General features: G+C 36.8%; 2 protein-coding genes across 2 annotated transcripts in view; one reads left to right on the forward strand and one right to left on the reverse strand.

Moving 5' to 3' along the window:
• LOC141394445 (pseudouridylate synthase RPUSD2-like) overlaps positions 1-27,578 on the reverse strand; it is a 196,246-nt gene that overhangs the window by 161,855 nt on the left and 6,813 nt on the right. The window lies entirely within an intron of this gene.
• On the forward strand, positions 21,241-23,065 carry LOC141393016 (uncharacterized). The gene is made up of 2 exons (XM_073965969.1): positions 21,241-21,265; positions 21,334-23,065. Exon 2 carries the CDS (start codon positions 21,529-21,531, stop codon positions 22,351-22,353), a length of 825 nt encoding a protein of 274 aa, XP_073822070.1. The 5' UTR covers positions 21,241-21,265; positions 21,334-21,528; the 3' UTR covers positions 22,354-23,065.

Raw genomic sequence — 27,578 nt, forward strand, 5'->3', positions numbered from 1 at the left:
AAAATGGGAAAAATTTTTGTTTTTAGGTGCACCCCACGCTCACACCTTCCCATATTTTGACGTAAATTTTTTGCTTTCCTTAGTTTTACTATTTTTACTATCGAATCCTATATAGAAATTAAATATCTTTGATTTTTGGCCAGGAAAATCGATTTCTGAACCATTGTGCGACGGAAGAGAAAGATTCATTGAACTATATCGGTCTCGAAACTATTTGGAACTATTGAAACAGAAAAAAAACGATGAAACAGGAAGATTTATTGGAACTATATTTAGGAACTAGTTCCTTTTGGGAAAAGGAACTAGAAATATCGATCCGCTCCAGGAACTAGATTGCCCAACTCTAGTATTTAGTCTCCTTTGGGCTAAACACACTTTTTCCCGGAAATTTATCAGTATAGGTCCACATTTTGAAATTACTAATATTTGCTGTTTAGCCCTTTTTTGGGGAAAAACTTTCCCCCGAAAATTTTGTCAGTGTAGGTCCACGTTTCGATATGGCTCCCACCCACAAAACAGTAGTTTCCGATTTTGGATATTTTCAAGGTATCATACCGAAATGGTTGAAATTTGGCATATATAATTCGATGTCTATAGAGAATTGTGGGTAAATATGCACGTTTTAATATAGCTGCCATTGAAGAGGTATTGCGGGTTCATAGAAATGGGTAGGAAACCTCCACGCAGAAAATGATCACTATAGGTTAATATATTGTTATGTACGCAGGTACCTTCTGATTTTACATATTTTCGGTTTGTGCACGCATCGTGGAATTGGAATGACCGATGGTATTACCGATTCTGAATGAGTATGAAACATCGATGTCTCATTACTATTAAATCTTGTTTAAAAGAAAGTGATATACACCAGTTAGCACATTCCACTTCCCTAGGAATAAGCCTTAACGCCGCGCAGAATTTAGTACTTTCATCACCGAAAGGAAAATAATTGTTCCATTTGACTTCAATACAACTCATTATGAAATTCCAGTTGAATTATTAAAAATGCTAAATAACAGTAACATTGAGCTACTGACAAAACTGTTTAACTACATCTACGATACTGGTATATACCCACAGGATTGGCTAAAATCCACCTTCATAACAATACCAAAAAAACCCCATGCCAAAAAATGCAATGACTATCGTCTCATTAGTTTAATGAGTCACGCTCTTAAAATTTTTCTTAAAATTATCCATAAGAGAATATATGAGAAATGTGAAAAGGAAATGGGAGAAACTCAATTTGGTTTTAAGGAAGGAAAGGGAACCCGTGAGGCTTTATTCTGCATACAAATACTCGTTCAAAAATGTAGAAATGTCCACAAAGACGTATTTTTATGCTTTATAGATTACGAAAAAGCATTCGACACTGTGCAGCATGATAAGCTCATGGAAATTCTCACAGCAATTGGAATCGATGAGAAAGAGATAAGGTGTATTAAAAGCTTGTACTGGCACCAGACTGCCCAAGTCAACATAAATGGAGATTTATCTGAAGATGTAGCAATATCTAAAGGAGTTCGACAAGGATGCATTTTATCCCCACTACTCTTCAATATTTACTCCCAAAAAATTTTTCACGAAGCAGTAGATGGCATCCAAGAAGGTATATTGATAAACAACAATTACATAAATAATATCAGATATGCTGATGACACTACATTAATATCCGACAGCATATCAGGCCTACAAAATCTTGTTGATAGACTAACATCAAGTAGTGAGTTGTATGGTCTAAAAATAAACACCCTCAAAACAAAATTTATGATAATAAGTAAGAACAACGCTCACAACGAGTTGATTTTAAAAATACAAAATTTCCATATTGAGAGGCTACAAAGTTTCAAATATCTGGGAGTTTTGCTAAATGATCAATGGGACTACTCAAAAGAAATCAAATGTCGCATAGAAATGGCAAGAGATGCATTTCATAAATATAAAAAAGTTCTAATAAGCCATGATATAAATGTTGCAACAAAATCTCGTTTAATAAAAGCGTATATATAGCATTTCCAGATTAAATGAATCCTTTTCCAAATTAAATGAAACCTTTTCCAAATTAAACGAAACCTTTTCCAAATTAAATGAAACCTTTTCCAACGGAAATGAAACCTTTTCCAATTGAAATGAAACCTTTTCCAATTGAAATGAAACCTTTTCCATTTGAAATGAAACTTTTTCCAAATTAAATGAAACCTTTATTTTTTATTATAATGAACATTAAACAGATATTGATTTTTATTGTTTTAAAATAAAATATTAACATCAATTGATGTTATTATAACAAATATAGTTATATAGGAATGTATTTGTGAATAAGCGTTACAGATACCATTGTTTTTAATTTATTTTTGCTTTTTGTTTTTTTTTTTTTTTTTTTTTTTTGAGTTATTATTTCATAGTTTTTACTTCAGTCTTAACAATAAAAAACTATGTTTTCCGAACCTTAAAAATGAAATACGGAAATTGAAAATTACTTTGAAAACAGCCTCAGTCGAAATAGAACGATCCTAAAACGACGGAGTTAAGAAAAAACAGGCTCGGTATTTTCCAAAATGGATACTTCAACAAAGGGAACATTTAATATTTATAGAAATAATGGATTTAATCTTCAGACTGTGCTGTCTTCATTATAAGATCGATATGTAACTCTAATGACAGTAAATAAAATCGGGGGTTTTGTGTACCATAATATAATTTCAAGTTTAAGTGTGAATGCAGCAAATTCAAACAATTTATAGAAGGTATTTTGAGGATGATTACATCAGACTTAGAAAACTCGTTTCTGATAGTGGATAATCAGCAAATACGTAAGAGGAATGACATAAGAACTTTATTAGAATTAAGCAGATATCAACTTAAATTCCTGCAGCCATATTCCCAAAGTTCAACCGATTTAGAATGCATTTTCAAAAATAAAATGCTGCGCTACAACTGAACTTCGCGATCTTTCATCTGACCATAACATAACTGAGGCGACAGAGCGCAGCATTCAACAGAAAAATCAGCAAGATTGTTCGAAAAGGCGATTGTATTGAAAGTTTCCCAAGCAGAAAACTGAAGGGACTGACTACGTAAGAAAAGTATTATGTTAACATAGTCAATTCATATATATTTCTCATTTCCAGATCTATATTTAACAAAACCATCAAGAATTTCAGCTTTTGTTTTTCGTTTATTGATAAAAATAAAGTTAAAATTGTGAAATAAGAGCTCAAAAAGAGTCGAAAAAAAAAACAATGATACCTGTAGTGAGATTCTGTAACACATTGTTGTCCTTACCGACAAAAGTCGTTAAAATTAAAATGCCCATAATTTCGGTAATTAACGAATTTTTTCGAGAAGTTAACGATGAATAAAAAGTAGTGGCTAACCTTTACGGACAGCAACAGTGATGCCATCTTTTATCAAAAATTTTCAATAATAATTTTGCGATTTAATTTTACCGATTTTTGTCGGTAAAGGTAAAAATGAGTTAAAAAATATCACTACTGTAAGGTTTATTCACAAATACATACGTATATCTGTACTTGTTTTAATTACATCAATTGATGTTAACATTTTAATTTAAAACAATAAAAATCAATATTAGTTTCAAGTTCCTTACAATAAAAGATAAAGGTTTCATTTAATTTGGAAAAAGTTTCATTTCAAATGGAAAAGGTTTCATTTCAATTGGGAAAGGTTTCATTTCCGTTGGAAAAGGATTCATTTAATTTGGAAAAGGTTTCGTTTAATTTGGAAAAGGTTTCATTTAATTTGGAAAAGGTTTCACTTAATTTGGAAAAGGTTTCATTTAATCTGGAAATGCTATATGGCCAGTCTTGTTATATTCAGTCGAAGTGTGGACGTTAAAAGCGGCAGATATCAAACGACTCGAAGCATTTGAGATGTGGGTGTACCGTCGAGCACTAAAAATACCATGGGTCCTGCATGTATCAAATACTGAAGTATTGCGAAGAATGAATACAACAAGAGAATTATTAAACAACATAAAGAAACGGAAAACGGCATATCTAGGGCACATTATGCGAAACCGTAAATACATCATTCTCCAGGAAATACTGCAAGCAAACATAGAAGGAAGACGTACCAGTGGAAGAAAAGAGATGTCATGGATTCAAAATATCCAACAATGGACAGAATTCCAGAACGCCGAAAATTTAATAAGCATAGCGAGAAATAGACATATATTTTCCTATTTTGTTAATAATTTATAAAATCATAAATATGTAATTTTTTTGACAATTGTAATATGATCGCTAACATTCGAAAATCGAATAAGCAATAAAGAAGAAGAAGCCATTTGTTAACCGATTTAAAAAACAAATGGCTTATTTTCGTCTTATGCACTCAACAAAACCGAATTGGTCATAGTCAGTAGTCACACATACAAAGTTTTCGTTAAATTAAACTGAGTTTTTGGGCGAGGACGTAGAGGAAAGAGCTCCTCTATTCTCTATACGGATTAAAATTGCATGTTATATAATAAAATATATAAACGAATAAAATAATAAACAAAAGAATGCCTCAAAAAAAAAAAAAAAAAAAAAACAGTCAAATAACAAATTTTCTTGCGGTTATTTCATCTTGCGAACATTAAGGGGCCAAATAAAATCGGATGAATGAGAGAGACAGCAGACTGAACAATATAGTTCTGTTTAATTTTGAAATTTGTTGTTATGGGGTTGAATTCGAACATGCACGAGTTATTAAATAACATGTTCGTTCAATTTCGATTTAAATTTAACCAAAGGCCATGTTTATTACGTCAAATATAGCCCTACATGCTATTTTTAGTAATAAATTTTCTACTTTATCTACTTTACCAATTCTTAAAAATGGAAGTGTTTTTCCTATTTTAATAAACATCATCGGCCACAAGCCGTGATGTGATATATGATATTTTGTCTTGCAGACATTCACAGATTCACGTTGATTCAAGTAGGGTCGCTTACTGGCGTTTAAGTAAAATTTAGAGTTTTGATGTATTCTAGGACCTATAGTATCATTTTATGGCGAAGAAATTTGTAGAATATTTTGATTTGATACGATCACATTTTATAGGAGATTTAAATGATTTTTGGAAAAAAAAGACCATTTTTAACGAAAATATTCCTCGCATTCGTGTCAGTAAAGTTGCCAAAGATATACCTAAAGTAAGGATTTCAGCAATCTTAACTCAAAAATGTAAAAACTGTGGAATCTTGTACCCCTACATTATAGCATGTTCCCACGAGCGTTTGAATTACGTTGCTCGCCTATCGAACGACGTACACGAATTAACCCGTTTCCACGACACCATTCGTCATAGTAACACGCTTCATACTTTCTCACTTCTTGTTTCCTCTTTTTTAGGGAAATTTGAACAAAACGCACATAATATACACAAAATTGTACAGAACAGACAATAATCTTCCTTTAAAATGTATGTTTTAAATGTTTCGCACATTTTTCATTAATATTTTCCATTTTTGGTATTTTCAATACATTTTTATACCCTACACCACTATGTGGAGAGGGTATTATAAGTTGGTTTTGGGGTCCCGGAGGGGAAGAAGCCTATTGATTTTGGTGATGGTCGGAAAATATTTAGGGGTCGGAATGGGCAAAAAACTTATGTGGATAAAAATACAAGGTTGTTTTCTAAAGCGAATATCTCAGGATCTATATGGGGTATACCAAAAGCAAAACCTGACAATGAAAGTAGAAAATAACACCTTTCTGATTATGTAAAGTAGGTTCTTGTAGGTGATCAAACAACGAAGATATCACAATAGTCGCAAATAAAACCCAACGTTTCATTTTTGCGATTTTAATTATGACGAATATCACAGCTTTGGTTGGGGACTTTCTAAAAGCAAAGCCTGACTATGAAAGTAGAAGATCACATCTTTACAATGATGCAAACTAGGTAAAATACATCCCATTTTACCATTTTTTTTGAAATCACACTACAGGTCGAAATTTTGATCGGATAGTCACGAAATTTCGAGCGTTAATGGAGGTCTCATAGAGGAAGAAGCTTATTGATTTTAGTGATGTTCGGATAATATTTAGCTAATAGAACCCAACTTTTCATTTTTGCGATTTCAATAATAATGACGGATATCACACCTTTGGTTGGGGGACCTTCTAAAAGCAAAGCCTGACTAAGAAAGTAGAAAATCCCATCTTTAAAATTATGCAGAGTAGGTTAGCGTAGGTGGTCAAATAATAGAGATATCGCAATAGTCGGTAATGCATCCCTTTTTTCCACTTTTGCTGCAATCACACTACAGGTTGGAATTTTGATGAGGTTATCAAATAATTTTCTCACAGAAGCATATTGATGTTGGTGATGTCGATAGTAGTCAAATATAAAATTAAATATTAATTATTTTGGTTCAGTTCGCCTTAAGTCATTTGGTATAAAAGCCAGATAGGTGAAACCTTTCGTATCTCCCTAAAAGAAATGTTTTCGAAAAGATTATGCAGAGAAGTAGTGGTGTAGGGTATCACATAGTCGGCACCGTACCGACTATAGCCTTTTCTCACTTGTTTTATTTTCAAAATTGAGAAAAGAGAGACATGTCAAAGCAATGTTTTTGTATACAAACTTTCAGTTACATATTGGTTTCGTTTCTGTTTCTAATTTTTTACACGATTTTGATCTGATGGACAAGAAATTACCGTTTCTTCTAATGATTTTCACTGTAGTTGTTATCGTCTTGTGAGCATAGCAGAACAATATGAACCATATATACGTACATATTGAGTCTATCAGCACTAGGTTGATATATTAGATGTTGACTTTATATTAAAGAAATTACAAAATTGTAGATGCGAACTATTTCGTACAGCCAATACTTTGTTCTTTTTTCGACACCAAACGCACTGTAGTTGTTTGGTTTATTAGTAGTGGTGGTTTTTGTGATAGTTAAGCGTAAAGCGTTTATTTGTATTTCAGTCGGGTTGTGTTGTGGTTTGTTGACCCAGCAAACCAAATGTCGGATGTCCGACACGTCTGAACAATTTCGGAAGCAACGTCGTTCAGATTTCGTTCCGATTTCTAAACGATTTTTCGGAGCGGAAATAGTTCCGATTTTGTACCGATTTCGTTCCGATTTCGGAACGAATGTCGGAAAGAAATTTCCTTTCCGAATTTCCCAATGATTTTCTTCAGATTTCGCTACGAAATCGGACCGAAATCGATACGAAGTCGCTACGACATTTCGTTCCGAAATTATGTCAACCACTTCATACAACTTTCGTTAAGATATCGTTACGATTTCGGATCAGACATCGGATGTAGCGTCCGATTTTTGTTTCGATTTCGTTAAGATGTCGGTACGACTGGTTTGCTGGGGATATAGTCTCAATGTGTAGATGAGACGATGGTGGGGGTTGAGTTGTGTTTGTGGTTGATGTTGATAGTGCGTCAATGTGGTGGTAAGACGATGAGACCATTCAAAACAAGGCGAGAACAAAGTTGAGAGCATTTACCAAACAAGAGAGGAAATATGAGAGCAAAGTAGAGAAAAATAGGAAAGTGACTTTGCATCTCATGTTTTTGAAAAAATAGTGGCTTTGGGATGGATGTACACATGTACACTGCACACGTATCTTATGTGAGGTACCTGTACAGTATGAAAACACTACATCACGAACGAAAATATGTAAAAATTCTTGAAATATTTTTTTTATATTAAGTTTAATTCACTACTTTTCATTCATCTTTTTCTTTTTTGAAAATTTGTGTATTTTCAATAAGTTTTTAATTTTTGAATTAAGACATGTCATAATTTATTTTTTCGATAAATTCTCTCATTTGTTAGGGATGGGGCATATTAGCAGTATTCACTCATGGTGGTAAAGTGGCATTGTAGGTAGATCTTGTACATCTTGTTAATATTGTAGATCTACAACAGTTTACAATGCCATAATAACTAAATACAGTATAGTCTCGATAATCCGGACACTCGTTAATCCGGACAACGCTGTAATCCGGACACTAGAATTTTTTACATTGTAGACTCGGTAATCCGGATATTTCAGATTTTTCGTACCTCGATAATCCGGACATCAATATTTGTTCCTATCTTGAGCATTAGATTCTTATTTATTTCATTGACGTTTTTGTCCTTAGCAATGGCAATTGGTGTATAAATAAGAAAAATTAAGTTTTTCAAAGTTTTCGGTTCACATCTCGTCTTTCCGGCTAGCCACTGTTGACACAGTTATACAGTCAATATGGAATTAACTATTTGAATCTGTCGAATGGTTTTTCTACCCTTCAACCATCGATGTCTAAGTATGATAAGCAACAGTTCCCTTAAAAATCGATGGGTGTTCTTTTCCTCTAAAGAAATTAATTTATTAGGCATCCGATTAGCGAGAAAGTCCCTTGGAACTGTGTATTGTAATCCAATGATATTTTATCTAGAAATGCTTAAAACATTTAAAACGTTGAAATTAATAGCTTAGTTTTTAGATTTTTTAGATTCTTAAACTCATATTTTGAGTTACCACCAAAAATCGGTAAAATAAAAACGCAAAATTATGAATGAATAGTTTAAACAAAAGTTGACAGCACCTTTGCTATAGGCAGAACTTAAGGACTAATTTTTTTGATCACTAACTTACTGAATAATATCGTTAATTACCGAAACAATTTAATTTTACCGAATTTTTTAGTATCGCAAAAAATTATTCTTGTATAGAAATTGCAATAAATTATTTAAAAAAAAACGCATGACTTTTCATTCTTTGATATACAAAATCACCGGTAACTACGGATTGTTGTATTGTGTTCTCGTAATTATACAAATATTTAGATTTAAATTCCAGTGTCTTATTCAAACATTTATATAATATTTATGTATATTAAACAATACCTTTTTTTGGTTTCGACGACAAGGTAAAGCCAGTTGCTGATGTTCATAGGAATGGCTAAAATATATTCACCATAATGAGATGAGTGCATTTGAATTCTTAAGTAATGTCTCAAGTCGTAATAGACTCATGTCCCATGGACACTGAAAATCAATTTGTGCACATGGAGGACGAAGTTTATATCCTAGAATAAAACTATGAATAAATATACACCAATTGTAAAGAAGTTCTAGACTACAAAAATACACAGGAAATGTCACCTATATTACGCTGGAGGAGTAAAATTAAGATGTAAATTTGGTAGCCAGGAAAGCTGCTTAGAATGGTCGCAAACCGTGATATTTGCTTAATATGAATTCGGCTACCTTAGATGTCAGGTTATTATATAGTAATATACAAAATTAATATACAAAATTATATGTTTTGTGACTACTCGGTAATCCGGACAATTCGATAATCCGGACATCGCCGAAACATGTGGTGTCCGGATTATCGAGATTATACTGTACATTTATCACAGGGTTGTTAATGTACTCGACTTAAAAGTATTGTAATCATTGCACTGTACATTACACACCCCTATAGAACCGCTGATTGTTTTATTTCATGACGGAGTTTTGTTTTGTGGTAGAAAAATGGGAAAAATAAAATAATGGAGGCCACTAAAAAACAAATTTAGGCTTAAATGTCGTTTAGGGGCACCTCTCGGAACGGGCTGAAATGTTTACACTAGATATCCCTTGGCATCCTTAATACAACGATAGTCCATTCTTCCCGAGATATGGGTCTTGACATTTCGGAAATTTAGTACTTTCACACCTTTAGGTTGTTTATGGGCACCTCTCGGATCGGGCTGAAATTTTTACAGTAGATAGCTCTTAGCATCCTGAATACAACGATATATAATTTTCCGGGGGAAGTCCATACTTCCCGAGATATGGGTCTTGACATTTCGGAAATTTCGTACTTTCACACCTTTAGGTTGTTTATGGGCACCTCTCGGATCGGGCTGAAATTTTTACAGTAGATAGCCCTTGGCATCCTGAATACAACGATATATAATTTTCCGGGGGGAAGTCCATCCTCCCCGAGATATGGGTCGTGACATTTTACAATTCTAACGTGGGCAATATGGGCATCGTTTTAAAGCTTATGGAGAGTACTTTTATGTACGCGACCTATTTTTACACCTGTTTATAGGAAAATGTATTAAATTCCTGTTCAAAGCCGGCTACTTAGGAAACTTTAAATTTACAAGAAAGTTTTGTTTTTAGCCCACTTTTGTCATTGTCCATAGGAGAAAGTCTTAAATCCCCGGCCGAAGGCCGCCTATTTAGGAACACTTTCAATTTAAAAGAGAGTTTTGATCGCGTAGCCCACTTTTGTCCTTGTCCATAGGAGAAAGTCTAAAATCCCCGGCCGAAGGCCTGCTACTTAAGAACACTTTCTATTTAAAAGAGAGTTTTGATCGCGTAGCCCACTTTTGTCCCTGTCCATAGGAGAAAGTCTTAAATCCCCGCCCGAAGGCCGGCTACTTAAGAACATCTTCAAAGAGTTTTGATCGCGTAGCCCACTTTTGTCCCTGTCCATAGGAGAAAGTCTTAAATCCCCGGCCGAAGGCCGGCTATTTAGGAACACTTTCAATTTAAAAGAGAGTTTTGATCGCGTAGCCCACTTTTGTCCCTGTCCATAGGAGAAAGTCTTAAATCCCCGGCCAAAGACCGGCTACTTAAGAACACTTTCAATTAAAAAGAGTGTTTTGATCGTGTAGCCCAATAATAACTTAATAAATTATTATTAGAAAATCTGATTACCATTATTAATTATTGGGGGCATTGGAAAGCACTCTTCGTGAGCTTTAAAATAGGGCTGCTCATACAAGTACAAACATATTTTTTTGTTATTGTGTTGGTTTTGAAAAACAAACATTTTGATAGTTTCCCAACATACCATTCAGTCTGATTTTATAAAATTTAAGAAAAACAATTCGTATAAATACATTCTACAATTACACGGATAAGCTAATAATTAGCATACACATTCATTATTTTCAAGAGAATCAAGTTTCGTTTATTCTCCAGTGGCTACACAAATATGATGTTTTGTTCGAGTAATGTTGGTTTGTTGGGTTGTCTTGTGTAATGGAAAAATGTGTGTATTAAAAATTTCAAAAACAAAAGCTCTCTTTTTCAATTGTGTGAGTGAGCAAATTGACACACACCGACAGTAGAAGTGTGCCCTTTGAACAGCCCTACTTTAAAACGAGTCCCATATTGCATAGGTTTTAAAAATAATGGTGATAAAAGTAAAAAGTCAAGACCCATATCTCGGGAAGTACGGACTTCCCCACGGAAAATTATAATATGTTGTGTTCAGGGTCCCAAGGGCTACCTATGGTAAAAATTTCAGCCCGATCCAAGAGTTGCCCATAAACAACCTATAGGTGTTAAAGTACGAAATTTATAGCCTTTTCAGATAGGAGGATTACTTTTGCGCCAACTTGTACAAGAGTTGTAAATTTACGACAATGAGTGAATTCCGCTATTTATTCGTCGTCCGGAGAGTATTTCTACTCGAACAGTAAAATCGTCGTTCGCTGACAGAATTTTGTATGGGAAACAAGTAATTTATTCGTAGTTATGGGTCGAACAACGTCTAGGGAACGGAAAACGGCACATAAGTTGATTCTGCTCGGGTTTAGAGGCCTTTTGTATTGGTTTCTGCCATTTCTTCCCCTCTGCTTTTCTATTCACTCGAGTTGTTTCTAATTACAGGCATCCAATTTCAGTTTGTAGCCTATTTTTAATACTACTCTACCTTTAAGTTTGTTTTCTTTGTTTATATTAGTTTTCATAGGTTATTAAGATAATATAAGATTTCTTATGCCATGTTCATACCGACGATTGTATTGGCTTCCAGAATAACGTACACGAATTAACCCCATTTCGTACTTGGTGTTCGATTTTTCGAACAGTAAAATCACATTTTTTCAAACAAATATTTATGGATGAAAAAGTTTAAATTTTAAACAAGTTTTGGTATATGTATAAAGTCTAATCTGTCAGCAAATAAAAAAAATTGTTCGCTTGAAAACCCCACCTCCCCCTCGATGTTAAGGGTAGGTTTTTAAAACCTATATTTTTGGATCTTTTTTAAATTAATTTTAAAAAATTATAAAAAAAAATAAAATTAAAAAAGTAATCATGGGGAATTATTGCCAATATATGTAGCCGTTTCACAAAATATAGAAAACTTGATTTACATGCGCAAGCGCGAATTTACAGATGTGCAAACTTGACTGTTCGAAATTTCGAACGCTGGTACTTAACCTATATATCGATGGGTATATCGAAAAGTCGAAATTTACTGACAAATTGCGGGGAAAAGTTATTATAGCACCATATAAGACTAAATACAAAATTTCAGCCATTTCTAATGGATAGTGCGGCTAAAAGCCTGAAATACCCTAAAATCGTTAGGTACAATTCAACGGAGGCTATACAAAACGTGGACCTATGCTGACAAATTTCTGGAGGAAAGTTAAGTAACCTCAAAAAATACTAAATATGTATAAATTTACAGTCATTTCTGTAGGATAATGCAGCTAAATCCTTGAGATCTCCCGAAAATCGGGCGGTACCGTTCTATGGGGGGCAATCCAAAACGTGGACCAGTGCTGACACATTTCGGGGAAAAGTTTTGTAGGTCCAAAGAAGTCTCAATACCCATCTTCTACCATATTTTCATACAAAAATTGTGAAATAAATCAATAAAACGGTAAATAAATAAATTTTATTTTACTTCTAAATATATAGCTTAAGTACCAGTGTTCGAAATTTCGAACACCACTTTCCGGGAAAACGAAAAATCGGAAAATTTTTTTGAGTTGATTTTTGACATCAGTGGGTCCTAATTACCCTAAAAAGTGCTTTGTTTTTAAAAAAATAAATAAAAAATTTTCCTCGGTACGATATGGGTTAACTTGGTACACAGAAAAAAAAACAAAAGTATGCATTTTTTACTAATTCTGTTCATAATTTTTTTTGTCCATAATTTGAACGCACCTCTTTTAAAGTGAATGGAAAATTTTTTGTATTCATGTACACAATACTATTTTTGCAAAAGTATGAATGCTTTTCTAAAATACAAAAATAAGTTTTTTAGTTTCCCCTACCATTCACCATTATTTTTCTTTCTAGTAAAAACCGGTTTTTGTGCTTTCCCTATAAAGATATTGTGGTTTTGCTTCTACTGTTTTGTCTTTCCTCCCCACCAACGTATCTACATGCAGATTGATTCCGTGTCAACAAACCACACGCACATATTTCCTTTTTATGTCGGAAAACACTCACTATATCAATAGCATTATTTCGCATATAAAATTTTTAAATTTCTTTAATATAAATGCAACATCTAATAACTCAAGATAGTGCTGATGGACTCAATATGTATGTACATATGGTTCACATTGTTCTGATTTACAAGATACACAATTCATTAGGAAAAATCAATTAGAAGGGAATCGTTTAAAGAACAATAATTACAAAATTAAATAAAAAAAACTAATTTTAAAATAAAATAAAAAAATAAAATTTGGATAGAAAAAATAAATTTATAAAAATATAAACAGAGTTTTGAATATAAGTAACTTTTTATTGCTTTAAAGAAGATTATTTTGAAATGAATGAATTGGTTCATATTTTGCAAAAGAGAATAGACATATACCCCATGTTTATGTTTCATTCAAAAAAGAAACCAGTATATATTGCTTCATAAATTAGGTTCATACAATGTAAAAATCTGAACATTGGAAACAATTTTAAAACACTATTCATAAATTCAATGAATTTAAATTTAAATCCATTTTTTTCTTCAAAATTAGTCATCTTTGTGAAGCTTTTTCTCCTTAAGAACCGCGAAAAATGAAAAAATGAGTTGAGTTTCGAAAAATTTAGAATGTTTTGAAGCGATTTGCATCTTTAAATTTTTAAAACGATGACATGATTTTTCTGAATTTTGTCTTTGGGCGCATCCACTGTGCGACGGTCGGTATGAACATGGCATTATATTATTTATATTGAAGTAAATAAATGAAATGAAAATTGGAAATGTGGATACCTGTGGTGGGATTCTCTAAGGCATTTTTTGGTTACTGACAAAAATCGGCCAAATTAAATTATTTTGATTATTTTGGTTGCTAACTTACCGACAAAATTCCCTAATTACCGAAAGTATAAGAATTTTAATTTTACCGACTTTTGTCAGTAATCAAAAATGCTTTAGAGAATCCCAATTGTACATGTTAATCACCCTTATTACGGTTGGCGTTGTCGTATCCAAAATTGCAAGCTGACGTGTCGTAACGTCTAATTGGTATTATGTATGTTTTTGTACAAAAAAGCAAAAATTTTAAATTTTAAAGAATTCTTTTGGTAACAAACATTATTAGAATTATTAGTAGATCATTTTTAAACTTTTAATTCAGAAGAAAAACTAACCCTATAGTTTTTACAATCAAAATAAGTGTTTGGCGTAGACGTTTTTGTGGTCGATGGCGTAGTCGTTGTCGTAGGGATATTTTTTGGTACCACGTAACATTTACGACAACGACAATTGTTTTCTCATAAAAAATTTAAAATATATATATTTTTAATTGTAAAACAATTCGTTTGAAATCATCTTTTGAGCAAGAACTAAGAACTAATTTACATTGCATCAATCGTTATATGAGGACTCTAACAGATTTCCATTAGAAAGTTTGTCATCTGATAAAGACACGAAATTTATCTTATGCAAATGAATCAAAGTAGTAAAATTTGCATTTATTATAGTTATTTTCCAATATATTTTAATAATCATTGCCAAAAAATTCTTTTGAAATTAATTTGTTTTTATTTTTATATGCTGTCGTTTACAAAATCGGTCACGACTCTTTCCTCGTATTTCAACGCCATTCGTAATACCAATTTGTCGTGTTACGCCATACGTAATACCGATTTGTCGTATCAAAAAAAAAAAATAAATGTTGTATTTAAACCAAGAAATGTGTTCTGGGAATTACAAATGTATTTCTTTCGATTTTTTAAGGATATAAAATGCTATAAAAGACAAAAATTTCGTTGTATATAATTTTTCATCATATAAAAATATATCTTACGACTACGCCTACGACAATGTCTACGTCAGTTGAACGTCTACGACTACGCCAACCGTAATAAGGGTGAATATATACTAAATAAAACTACATTAAAAAAAATACTGAGCGTCTTTTTCCATATTTCAAGTATTTTGCGGATTTTGTTAACGCAACTGTGACCAATTAAAGGCTCAGAATATTATCTTTAATATTGGCCACTTTTGTTGAAATACGTCCAACCAAACTTGGGATATTCGTTATTACTATTAATATCACAGGTCAATATTATTTAGCTACATTACCCTAATTTAAAATTCATACAATAAAATAGAAAATCCTTAAAATTAATCATTCAAATAATCTGTGAATTGTTATAGATTATCGCAATGATTTTCTTTATTTATTATTTATTTATTTACATATTTACATATTTATTTATTTATTTATTTATTTATTTATTTATTTATTTATTTATTTATTTATTTATTTATTTATTTATTTATTTATTTATTTATTTATTTATTTTTTTTTATTTATTTATTTATTTATTTATTTATTTATTTTTTTATTTATTTATTTATTTATTTATTTATTTATTTATTTATTTATTTATTTATTTATTTATTTATTTATTTATTTATTTATTTATTTATTTATTTATTTATTTATTTATTTATTTATTTATTTATTTATTTATTCATATTTAACTTATATTTAATATCGACGCCTCCAAACAATAGTATGCTAAGTCGACTTAGCATGTTTTCAAGTTCTTTACATTTTTATATTTAACGTCCTTTAACTTAAATTCTGTCAAATTTTGGTAATAATCGGACAATCCGAACAGAAGTTATAAACAAATATTTACTTAGCATAGTACTGAAGGTCAAAGAAATTTCCAAACTTTTAGAGCTTGTCCTGCAAAACTCACTGTTCAGTATTAGCAAACTATTATTTGGAGGTGTCGAACGTCCGTTAACTTAAATTCTGTCAAATTTTGGTAATGATCGGTCAATCCGAACAGAAGTTATAAACAAATATTGACATAGCATAGTACTGAAGTTAAAAAAATTTCCACACTTTGAGAGCTTCTCCTGCAAAACTCACTTTTTAGACTTAGCATACTATTATTTGGAGGTGTCGATATAAGGCTAATAATATGGAAAAATGGCATTAGCAGCCAGCTATGTAATAATATACATTTAGATATATGTATTATATAGGAATTTTACAAGAAGATATGAAATTGAATACAGCATCAATATTTTCCACGGTTGGGATTTGGAGGATATCCATTCCTTTTTTTAATTAAAGAATTGCATTCAGTAAAAATGTGTTCAACCGTACATATGATGTCTCTGTCGCATCTTTGGCATTTATTGTTAACATTTTTATTTATCAGGTGGAGGTGTGTTGTGATGGTGTGTCCCATTCGAAGGCGCGAAAAAATCCGAATTTTTATTTTTTCCATATTGAAGGGATAGGATGGGCTTTGACAGTCTGGGTTTACAAGTTTATAGTGCCTGTGTTGAAAGCTTGCAAAGTTGTTTTGATTTGTTTTTTAAGTAAATTTTTTTCATTAGATCTGTTATCAATGACGCAGAGCAAGCGTATTTTGCCGCCGCAAACGTTTCCGGTTAGCCCAACGTGTCCTGGGATCCAAACAAGTTGAATATTGCTTTTATTTTCCATTACTAGGCGTTTACACCAGACAGTTTGTCTTCAAATACAACTCTGATTTACCTACACATACATACATACATTTGTCGGCTGTCTTCCAGCTGTCCATCATTTTTTTACAGACGACAGTCGGGTTAACAAAATTTTGACATTTTGTAAAAAGTAATAAGATAATAATTGAATTGTGTTGAGAACAAAAGAACATGAACAAAAACAAAATATGTGATTGGAAAACAAAAGGAAATCGATGATTTTCATTCATAATTTTGCAACTGTTTTTGCAGTTGACGGGACGCCTACGTCGCACAGGCAAGTTGTGGGATTTTAACAACCAATACATGAAGTCAACTGTCCTGTCATGTGTAAACGCAGGGTTAGAATATCACGTATTTTATTTATTGATATCAAAGACGTCAAACTATTAAGAACTGACAAGGTGCATATGCAGTTTTATTATTTTGTGTAGAACAGAGACAAAACGGAACACAAGTGAAGATATATGTACATATGTGTGTATGTTAATCGCAAATTGCTATTAAAAACAGAAAACTAGAAAAAAATAATACCTGAAATGAAATGCATAAATAATAGGATCTATTCACGAACAATTTCATGCTCATTGGGTGGCTAAAATTTGTAAAAATACAAATAAAACTTTTAAAAATAACATAATGTTAGATGACCATGCTGTTAACTAAGAATACTAACAGGGCAATCCCACGGCAGCGGGTTCTCTGTACCGGATTGACCCGGGACCACACAACAACAGCGTTCCGGCCAGCGGCTGCCACCTCAGTGTACATGTGTTTGTATTTGTTTCGTTTTTCTGTGCTGGGAGCGGCATATCCCGGAATGTCTGCTCCGGATTCTTTTGGTCCGTGCCGGGACGGAGGAAAACCCAGAACCAATCTTCGGTGAGATGCAATAGAATTCAGGAGTGGGTGCATTTAAGGGGTTGCTCTGGACTTGCCCTCGCGGGGGACTACGATAGGGACTATGTTGCTGCATGCCGCGCGAACACAGCCCCCAGCGAGTTGTCGTCGGATTACAAAACTCATTCGTCGTCGGATTACGAAACTCCCACGCAGTCCCCCCCACCAGCCGTTGTTGTTCCAATCCCAGAAAATGCATCCTTTTTGCAATTTAATTGCAATGGGCTCCGAGGTAAGATCGATGAAATAGTGGACTCTATAAATCGGAAGAAGATCAAGGTCGCGGCGGTGCAGGAAACTATGATGAACGACCACAGCTCAGTACGTTGTGATGGTTACAACGTAATAAGGAAGGATCGCACCAGATGTGGAGGTGGGGGATTAGCTTTCCTTTTGCACCAGTCTGTTCAATACAGACCTATCTCGCTTGAGCCTGCCTCTAATGACCCATACATGGAATGTATGGGGGTAGCAGTCAGGTGTGGAACTGCCGAGATAGAGTTGCTGAACGTATACATCCCGCCGAGAAATAGCTGTATCTCAGATTATAAGCCTGGCATTAGCCCGCTTTTGGAAGGTCATAATCGTCTGGTCCTGGGGGACTTTAAAGCGCACCATGAGATGTGGCATTCGGGCCTCGGAAACGACCAGAGTGGTCTAGCGCTGGCTGAGCAGATTGATAGCTCTACGTTTTGATCGGTCAATGAGGACGCCCCTACCAAAATTAGAGGAGCGTGTCACAGATATAACCGTCGTGTCACCTGGTCTGACAAATGACGTCACCTGGCAACCCGTAATTTCCCTTGGATCAGACCATCTCCCCATAATTGTCTCCATCAGCAGACCACCCGATTTCATCACCTCCGAACGCCGCACATTCGTCAATCATGGGAAAGCTGATTGGCCGAGTTTCAGAGAGTTCACCGCTTCAGAGAATTGCCCAATCCTTCTGATGTTCGGGTTGCGGAAAGGACGTTCCGAGACATCATCAATGCTGCAGCCGCTCGCCATATACCTGCTGGTCGAATACCCGAAGTAAGACCAAATTTCCCAGCAGAGGCGACGGGATTAGCAAATGAGCGTGATGAGCTTCGAACCAACCCCGACGAACCAGAGTCAGGGAGCTGACACTGGAAGTTAAGAGGCTGGTCGGCGAACATAAGCGGAACAAGCGGTTAAATCATCTGAAGAGTTGCAACATTGGAGCCCGTATAAGCAAATTGTGGACAACGGTTAAGTCATTCTCGAACCCCGGAAGGAGGGATGACAGGACCTCAGTCACGTTTGGCGACGTTACGTTGACTGACCCGAAGAGGTGTGCAAGTTACTTCAATCGACTGTTTGTCGAGCACCCGAGAGTGACAGGGCGAAAAGAAGAGTGTTACGTCGCATTAGATCTCTTCCTGCCGAGGATGAACCAGCCCAGTTTACAATGGATGAAGTTGCGAATGCCATCAGGAACGCTAAATCATCCAAAGCGTTGGGCCCTGACGGAATTTCCATGGTAATGTTGGAACAGCTGGATGAGCCGGGAGTGGAGTATCTCACTAAATTTCTCAACCTGTCGCTAGCCACCCTTATTGTTCCCGAAGTCTGGAAAATGGGCAGGGTGGTCCCGCTACTGAAGCCAGGCAAGGATGCCAGCAAAGGTGAATTGTACAGGCCGATTTCGCTTTTGTCACCTGTAGCGAAGAACCTTGAGGCATTAGTCCTCCCCAGCATTAGAAATAGCTATCAGCATGACAGCACGACAACAGCGCTGCACGCCATCTCCACACATATTTGTCGAGGACTCAACCAGGAGCGGCCGTGTGATAGAACAGTGATGGTGGCGCTTGATTTATCAAAAGCCTTTGATACTGTCAAGCACTCCACGCTGTTCGAGGACATCGAGCAGACAACCCTCCGTCCAAGTCTGAAACGTTGGATAATCAACTATATGTGTGGTCGCCAGTCGTATGTGGAATTCAGGAATAAGAAATCCAAGCCCCGTAGAGTGAAACAGGGAGTTCCCCAAGGAGGGGTGATATCTCCGGAACTGTTTAACCTCTACCTTTCCTGTATTCCGCCCCCACCAGACGGCATTGAGATCGTAACGTATGCGGATGATTGTACGATCCTGGCGTCAGGTACCTACCCTGATGACATCTGTGAGAGACTGAACTCCTATTTAACCGATCTTACCACCTTTTTCCACGCGAGGAATATGCAGATATCCGCCACTAAATCGACGGCCACTCTGTTCACCACATGGACGGCGCAGTATAGAAGAGAGTTGAATATCAGGGTCGATGGTAACAGAATTCCGACCACAAATTGCCCCAAAATTCTAGGGGTGACATTCGACACCACTTTCACTTCGTCCGCGCATGCCACAGCTATCCGCAATAAACTGAAATGTAGGAACAAGGTCCTCAAGTCCCTAGCCGGCAGCACTTGGGGTGCAGATAAAGAAACCTTGTTGACCACGTATAAAGCGATAGGTCGGTCTGTGGTAAGCTATGCGGCGCCAGTTTGGTCCCCGAACTAATGTGACACGCAGTGGGGTAAGATTCAAATTTGTCAGAACGCCGCCCTGAGAACAGCAACAGGGTGCCTCCTTAAATCTAAAGTGGACCATCTACATGAGGAGGCAAAGATTCTTCCAGTACGGCAACATAATGAGATGCTATCGTTGCAGTACTTGCTACGATTGCTTGCCCAATCACCATCTGCTGGCCACCGATACACCCAGGCATATCAAGAAGGATATTCATGCTCTAGAGACGACGGTCCAACAATATAGGAGAGAACCTCTAGATCAACAGGCATATCAGGCAGGTTTGAACAGCATTCACACGGACACAGTTGCTAAGACCATAAGCAATTATTGTGTGAATGCAGTCATCGGAGCACATCCCCCATCTAACGCAGCTGAAGAGCGTCAGCTGCCACGACAAACCAGAGTAGTTTTGGCTCAATTACGCTCAGGATATTGCAGTCGCTTAAAATCCTATTGGGCGGGAATCGATCGCACTGTGCAAGACATCTGCCCAGTATGCGGCATGGGCCCGCACGATACTATGCACCTATTCAACTGCCCCGCCAAGCCTACTCATCTGACTCCAGTGGATCTGTGGTTACATCCCATCGAAGTAGCCAACTTCCTGGAACTGGAGATAGACCAAGAGCCAGATTGAACAGGAGAACGAACATGCAAACATAATAATAAAACACTGTTACAGCAACAACAACTAACAGGGAATGTTAGTAAACCATGTGATTCACTACGCAAAAGCCACATCTTATAATATTATATATCTTTGTTGATATCCATTTGTTATTAGAAATATTACAAACAGCTTTTACGCCAGATAAACTGTCCGTGAATATAGCAGTTGTTTTATTCGATTCCAAAGCTAAGTTTAGGGCATGTAATATTCCAGCTGCTTCGGGGGTAAAAATTGATGCGTTGTCTTTTAAACATTTTGCTACAATTGTTTTTCCATTTTCATCAACAACTGCATAAGCAGAAGTTAAATTGTATTTTGACGCATCCGTATATAAGAACACTCAATCGGATTGTTTTGCTATATATTCTACAACAAGTTGAAGATACACTTCGTTCGGAGTATCTTTTTTGAAAATCGAGTAAAACTAAGTATACAACATAAATTTGTGTACTTCCATACTGATTTTTTTTATTTTGATATATGTATATAATTATAGGACTCCATCTACCTCCTCTGCCCGTTACCAGGGGAGCGAGAGCGGTAGACCACCACTACCAAGGCCAACAACCAGGGAATCTCGTTCCCACGACAATCGGATCTACGCTCCGGAAAGACCCGAGTCCTTCTCGGCCAGGGATTGTCAACCCAGCACCAGCTGTAAAAACCATTTTTTTCCCCAGGTGAGCAAATCATGCCAGCCGTTTTGCTCAAGATCCTGTTGATTATGGCTGGCATCGAGCAGAATCCAGGCCCCACTTCCACCGAGGTCACAATCTGCTCCGTGTGTCATACTAGAATTACACGTAATTTAGTACAGTTTCAGTGTAGTCAGTGCCTTGGTTGGTGTCACCTCAGGCGCTGCTCTGGTCTGGCAAGTCATCGCGACTACACAGACACATTTGTGGCAAGCTGTTGTGGTACCCCTCCAGCTGCTGGCCAAGCAACAACTCGTGGCCGAACTGCGACAACGTCAACAGTCTGGCGCTGTTCAGTCTGCAGCAACATTATTTGGAGCAATATTGCATCAGTGCGTTGTAATAGATGCAATAACTGGTGCCACTTGAGACGGTGCACAAATCTGCGCTCACATCGAGATTGGTCAGAAGACTTTGTGGCGGACTGCTGCGCAAACTCTACCATAGCTAGCAGCACACCAACCTCAACGAGCAACACCACCAACAGCAGTCATTCTGGCACATTAACATCCATGTCTCCTATCAGCACCCTGTCCTCCCCTCCATCTAACATTTCAGGACACTGCAGCATAAGCATACCGCCACAACAACAACAGATTCTGCTTAATGCTGCCACACAGCCACAAAATCAGAGCCACTCCTCTCAACATCTGCAGCCATCACATCATGGTGTTGGTGATTCCCACTCCTTTAAGATCTTGCAGCCATCAATGAAAACTTCCCCACCAGAATTACGGCCAACTGTTCAAGCTCCCCAGACATCACGATCGTCAGCGCGTCGCTCATTGCCACAACATCCTGGCAAACTCATGTGGCCCTAGACTCTGATCATATCCCCATCTTGATCACGGTGGAGAAGTCAAGCGACTTTATGGAGCATGATATACGCACATTCGTGAACTACAACAAAGCCAACTGGCATGGCTTCACGAATGAAGTTGAAACTGCACTTAGTCAACAGCCGCCCCCCTCATGTGCCAGAAAGGGTGAGAATATCTTAAGGAATGTAATTCTCCGGGCGGCCAAGCGTCATATCCCCGCTGGAAGAATTCCGCAATGTAGACCGGGTTATCCTACGGCTGCAGCAAGACTTGCTGACCAACGCGACCACCTGCGTGCTACAAGCCCTGATGACCACAGGATTGCATCCTTGACGGCAGAGATTAATACTCTGGTAAACCAGCACCGTCGGGAAAAATGGATCAATCACCTCAACAATTGTGATGCTGGTTCACATAAATTATGGTCTACGATCAAAGGTCTATCCGGCGTACATAGCAACCAGGGTAACATTGCACAATGGTCCCAAATCCAAATTTTATGGCCAAAACTATTTCAACGTCCATTTAGTATTGAAATTAATTATTATTTATAATAAATGTGTACAAACAGCAATTCTTACGTGTTATCGACCAAAATGACTAAAAACTGCTAAAATTGTTGAACAGGGTGGTCCCGTTGTGTCGGGTCTAAACCAAAACATTGACCTATGTTAATAATTTTTGGTACGAAGGATTCATATCTTCCAAGAGGTCAAAATACCAAATTTCAGCCGAATCGGTCATAACGTGTCGCTAAAATCCAAAAAATATCTAAAATCGGACGGTACTTTTATGTGGGGGCTATGACAAAAAATGGACCTATTTTCAAAAAAATTATACATACTTGTTTTCTACACTCTGAAACCCTTAAATATGAATTTTAAGGAAAACCGGTTGATAGATGCGGGTATTACCGTTCTATTTCAATTGGATACTACGTACAATCTCAACAGGTATTTACAAAAAATTCTCCCATCTTGAAATAGAAAAAACCACTTTATTTTAACTGTGGCAAATTTGAGCAAGAATTTATTTCTCAATTTATTAGTTCAGTCCACCAGCTATCTTCCGAAATCAATTTGGAGGTGGACAAACAAAGAATATTTAAAAAGTATTTGTAAAAAATAAATTTTAATGTATATAAAAACATTGATTTTATGACGCTAATTTTACAAATTTCATCGTTCTTTTTGTAAATGTTATGAAAGTACTCATTAACAGCTTCCCGATTCATAATAACTTTGGTCTCACTTCTGTATATTTATGCAGCGACGCAATACAACAAAAATTGTATATTTTACAACACAAAATCTGTTTTATTTTTACATAAAAAAGGGTCAACTTTGGTACTGCGCCAATCAACGAATACTAACGTTATTTACAAAAACTAATTATTTTCAGATGACTTGATGTGTTTTTTATTATTCTGGCAAAAAAAAAAATTAAAATTTCGAAACTTCAAAAATAGGGTTTTGGCCAAAAATTTCCTGATTGAAACCTATGTGCATTGCTTTAACTTTCGACAACGCCCAACAGTCAGATGCCACAAAGTGCGCAAATAAGTTCTGCCAGCAATTTATTGCCCATCCCACCACGCAGAACAGGGCCAGAAGAGCAACCCTTCGGAAATTCAGGAAACTCCCATGCGAGACCAATCCCCGCTCCTTCACAGCTGCTGAAGTCGAAGCCGCAATCTCCAAGGCGAAACCATCAAAAGCTCATGGCCCTGATGGCATCTCCATGGTGCACTAAAGCACCTCGGTCCAATAGCCCTGGGATTCCTGGCGCAACTTCTCAGTCTCTCGGCAAACCTGTTGGTAATACCAGAGATTTGGAAGGTTGCACGGGTTATCCCACTTCCTAAGCCTGATAAACCGGCAAACTTTGGAGAATCATACCGTCCTATCTCCCTATTATCACCTATTGCCAAGGTTTTGGAAGCGCTGTTGCTGCCATCCATGACCGAACACCTCCAACTAGCTAATCATCAGCATGGATTTCGAAAGGCTCGTAGCACAACGACGGCTTTAAACGAGATAACTACTCATATTGCGAATGGTTTCAACCAGAATCGACCGCCAGCACGGACTGTGATCGCCGCTTTGGACTTGTCAAAGGCTTTTGACACGGTAGATCACTCGATTCTGATGGGTGACATTATGGATTCCACATTACCCAATATTACCAAGCGCTGGCTTGGTAATTATCTCAATGGAAGACAGGCATATGTGGAATTCCGAGGCCGAAAGTCAAAATACCGCAAACTAAAAATGGGTGTACCGCAAGGTGGAGTTCTGTCACCGCTCCTCTTCAATCTTTACCTTGCGAAGCTTCCTGCTCCTCCTCAAGGCATTAAGATGGTCTCCTACGCAGACGACTGCACGATCCTGTCGTCTGGAGTAAATGTCGATGAAATAAGCGCTAGACTGAATGACTACCTAGCCGTCATCTCAGCCTTCATGCAGGAAATACATCTCTTAATATCACCGTCGAAATCAACAGTTACCCTTTTCACATCATGGACACGTGAAGTAAGAATGGAACTAGACATAAGCGTCGATGGAAGAACAATACCGACCGTCCAGCACCCGAAGATCCTGGGTGTTGTGTTCGACAACTTACTCAACTTCACAGAACACGCCGCATACATAAAAACAAAAGTCCAAGCCAAAAACAAGGTCCTGAAAGCGCTGGCAGGTACCACTTGGGGCAAAGACAAAGAAACGCTCACAGCGACATACAAGGCAATCAGTCGCTCAATCCTGAGCTATGCTGCCCCCGTTTGGACATCGTTTATGAGTGGCACCCAGTGGAGTAAATTACAGGTAGTGCTTTGCGGATTGCTACCGGATGTGTTTTGATGTCGAGTGTGGATCATCTACATGAGGAGACGAGGGTACTGTCGATACAGCAACATAATGTGTTGCTTGCTAGACAGTTCCTCCTGGCCTGCCATCTGCCTAGTCATCCCAACCATCACATTGTGATGCAGGATCCTCCTCCACGACACATCCGGAAGGACATCAGGCGCTACTGCCCGGACATCCAAGACGTCATACCATCAGACCTCAACAGATTGTCAATAGCAGCAGGTCTGAAACAGCTGCACACTCGGGCGGTCCAAGAGGCCGTCAACAGATACAGCCCTAACAAAGTCCTTAATCAACACCCACCAGCAATCTCTGACAGCGAGAGACAACTTCCCAGATCAACCAGAACCATCTTGGCACAGCTCAGATCTGGTTATAGCAATATATTGAACTGTTACCGTGCCAAAATAGTTCCAGGCACATTGGACCAGTGCCCAAGTTGCTCACAGTCTCCGCACAATACCGCACATTTATTCTCTTGTCCGAATAAACCCACGGATTTGCGCCCCGTGGATCTCTGGATAAGACCGGTGGAAGTGGCCCGTTTTCTACAACTACCAATAGACAATTAGCCATATTTATATATCCTCACATATCACACACATCAATCAACCAACACACACACAACTAACCCACAATATCCCAATAACACAATATACCTCCACAATCAATTCTCAGCCCATACTCATCCAAACACAATATCCCATTACACATCCCAACACAATAACCCAAGCATGCCACACCCACACCAACTTATGACACACGAATGATTTAACATCTCTATTTATCAACAGGGGAAATCAATTGGTTGCAGACAACCTGTTACAACAACAACAACCAGGGAATCTCTAAACTTCCTTGTAAACACAATAGATGGTCTTGGCGAACTCTGGGAGGGCTGTCAACTGGTGGCTGTGGGTGTGAATGAGATTCCCAGCAGAAGGGTATTGTCGGCATGGGTGCCACCGCCCGCGGTTGACCCTGCAAGGATACTGATAATACTCGGTGGACAAAACCCCAACCTCCAGACCGGCTCTTAGAAACTTGTCAACCACAGTCCGGAGGGTGAGGGCCTTGCTATAAGGGTGTCAATTGACCAATGAACGGAAACAAACAAAACGATTCCCGTACCAATCACACAAAGCCACAAACTTTTCAGCTTCTCTGAATCGTTTCATTCTCACAACCAAAACAAAAACACAAACTTTTCAATGTAAAAAGATGGAAACGGTACGATTGCTGAAATGTAACTTCGGCTATGCTTTGCCGAGTTGTTTCATTCACCACCGAAACAAGAAGTATTTTTGGGAAACGTTTGCCGTGTGTATTGCCAATGACACACTCAGACACACACACATGTGCTTGCTTAACAACCCTATAACCCAGCAAACCAATCGTACCGATATCGTAACGAAATCGGAACAAATTTCGGACGTTACGTCCGATATCTGATCCGAAATCGTAACGATATCTTAACGAAAGTTGTATGAAGGGGTTGACATAATTTCGGAACGAAATGTCGGAGCGAAATCGGATCGATTTCGGTCAGAATTCGCAACGAAATCGGAAGAAAATCCTTGGGAAATTCGGAATTCGAATTTCTTCCTTCGAATTTTCGTACAGATTTCTGAACGATTTCGGAATAATGTCGTATGAAAATCTGAGGTACCTTTCGAACTTTCGTAAAGGTTTCTGAACAATTTTGGAATAATTTCGTATGATTATCGAAGGAAAAAATTTTTCTCTGATGCCTCTTTTTTATTGATAAATTTTTTTTTATTGGAAGATTATAATTTCAATGATATCTAATGATTTTCAATGTTGTTATCATTTTGTAGTTATAGTAGAACAATGTAAACTTTGTGTACGAATATGTTGAGTCTATCAACACTAGCTTGAATTATTATATGTTGCATTTATATTTAAAATATTTAAAAAATGTATATGCGAATTTTATAAGCAACCATTTTGTTTTTCGACAACAAACTAAAATGTTGCTTGTTAGATATATACAAAAGGTGGTTGCTGTGCGAAGGGAAAATTGTTTCCGACATATCGATCCGAATTCGTAACGAAATCGGAAGAAAAACATTAGCAAATTCGAAGGGAAATTACCTCCGACATTTTCTCCGAAATCGGAACGAAATCTGAACAAATTCCCCTACGAAAAATCGTATAGAAATCGATACGAAATCTGAACGATTTTGCTTCCGAAATTGTTTCGATATGTCGGACATCCGACATTTGGTTTGCTGGGAAGTTAGCATCAGCATACCACAGTGAATTTTATCAACCACCAATCAGCATACCACAGTGAATTTTATCAACCACCAAACGTTTTTGATTTATTCACAT

The sequence above is a fragment of the Musca autumnalis genome, unplaced genomic scaffold (genome assembly GCF_047663935.1).
Source record: "Musca autumnalis isolate F117 unplaced genomic scaffold, ASM4766393v1 scaffold_2, whole genome shotgun sequence".
Taxonomy (NCBI): Eukaryota; Metazoa; Arthropoda; class Insecta; order Diptera; family Muscidae; genus Musca; species Musca autumnalis.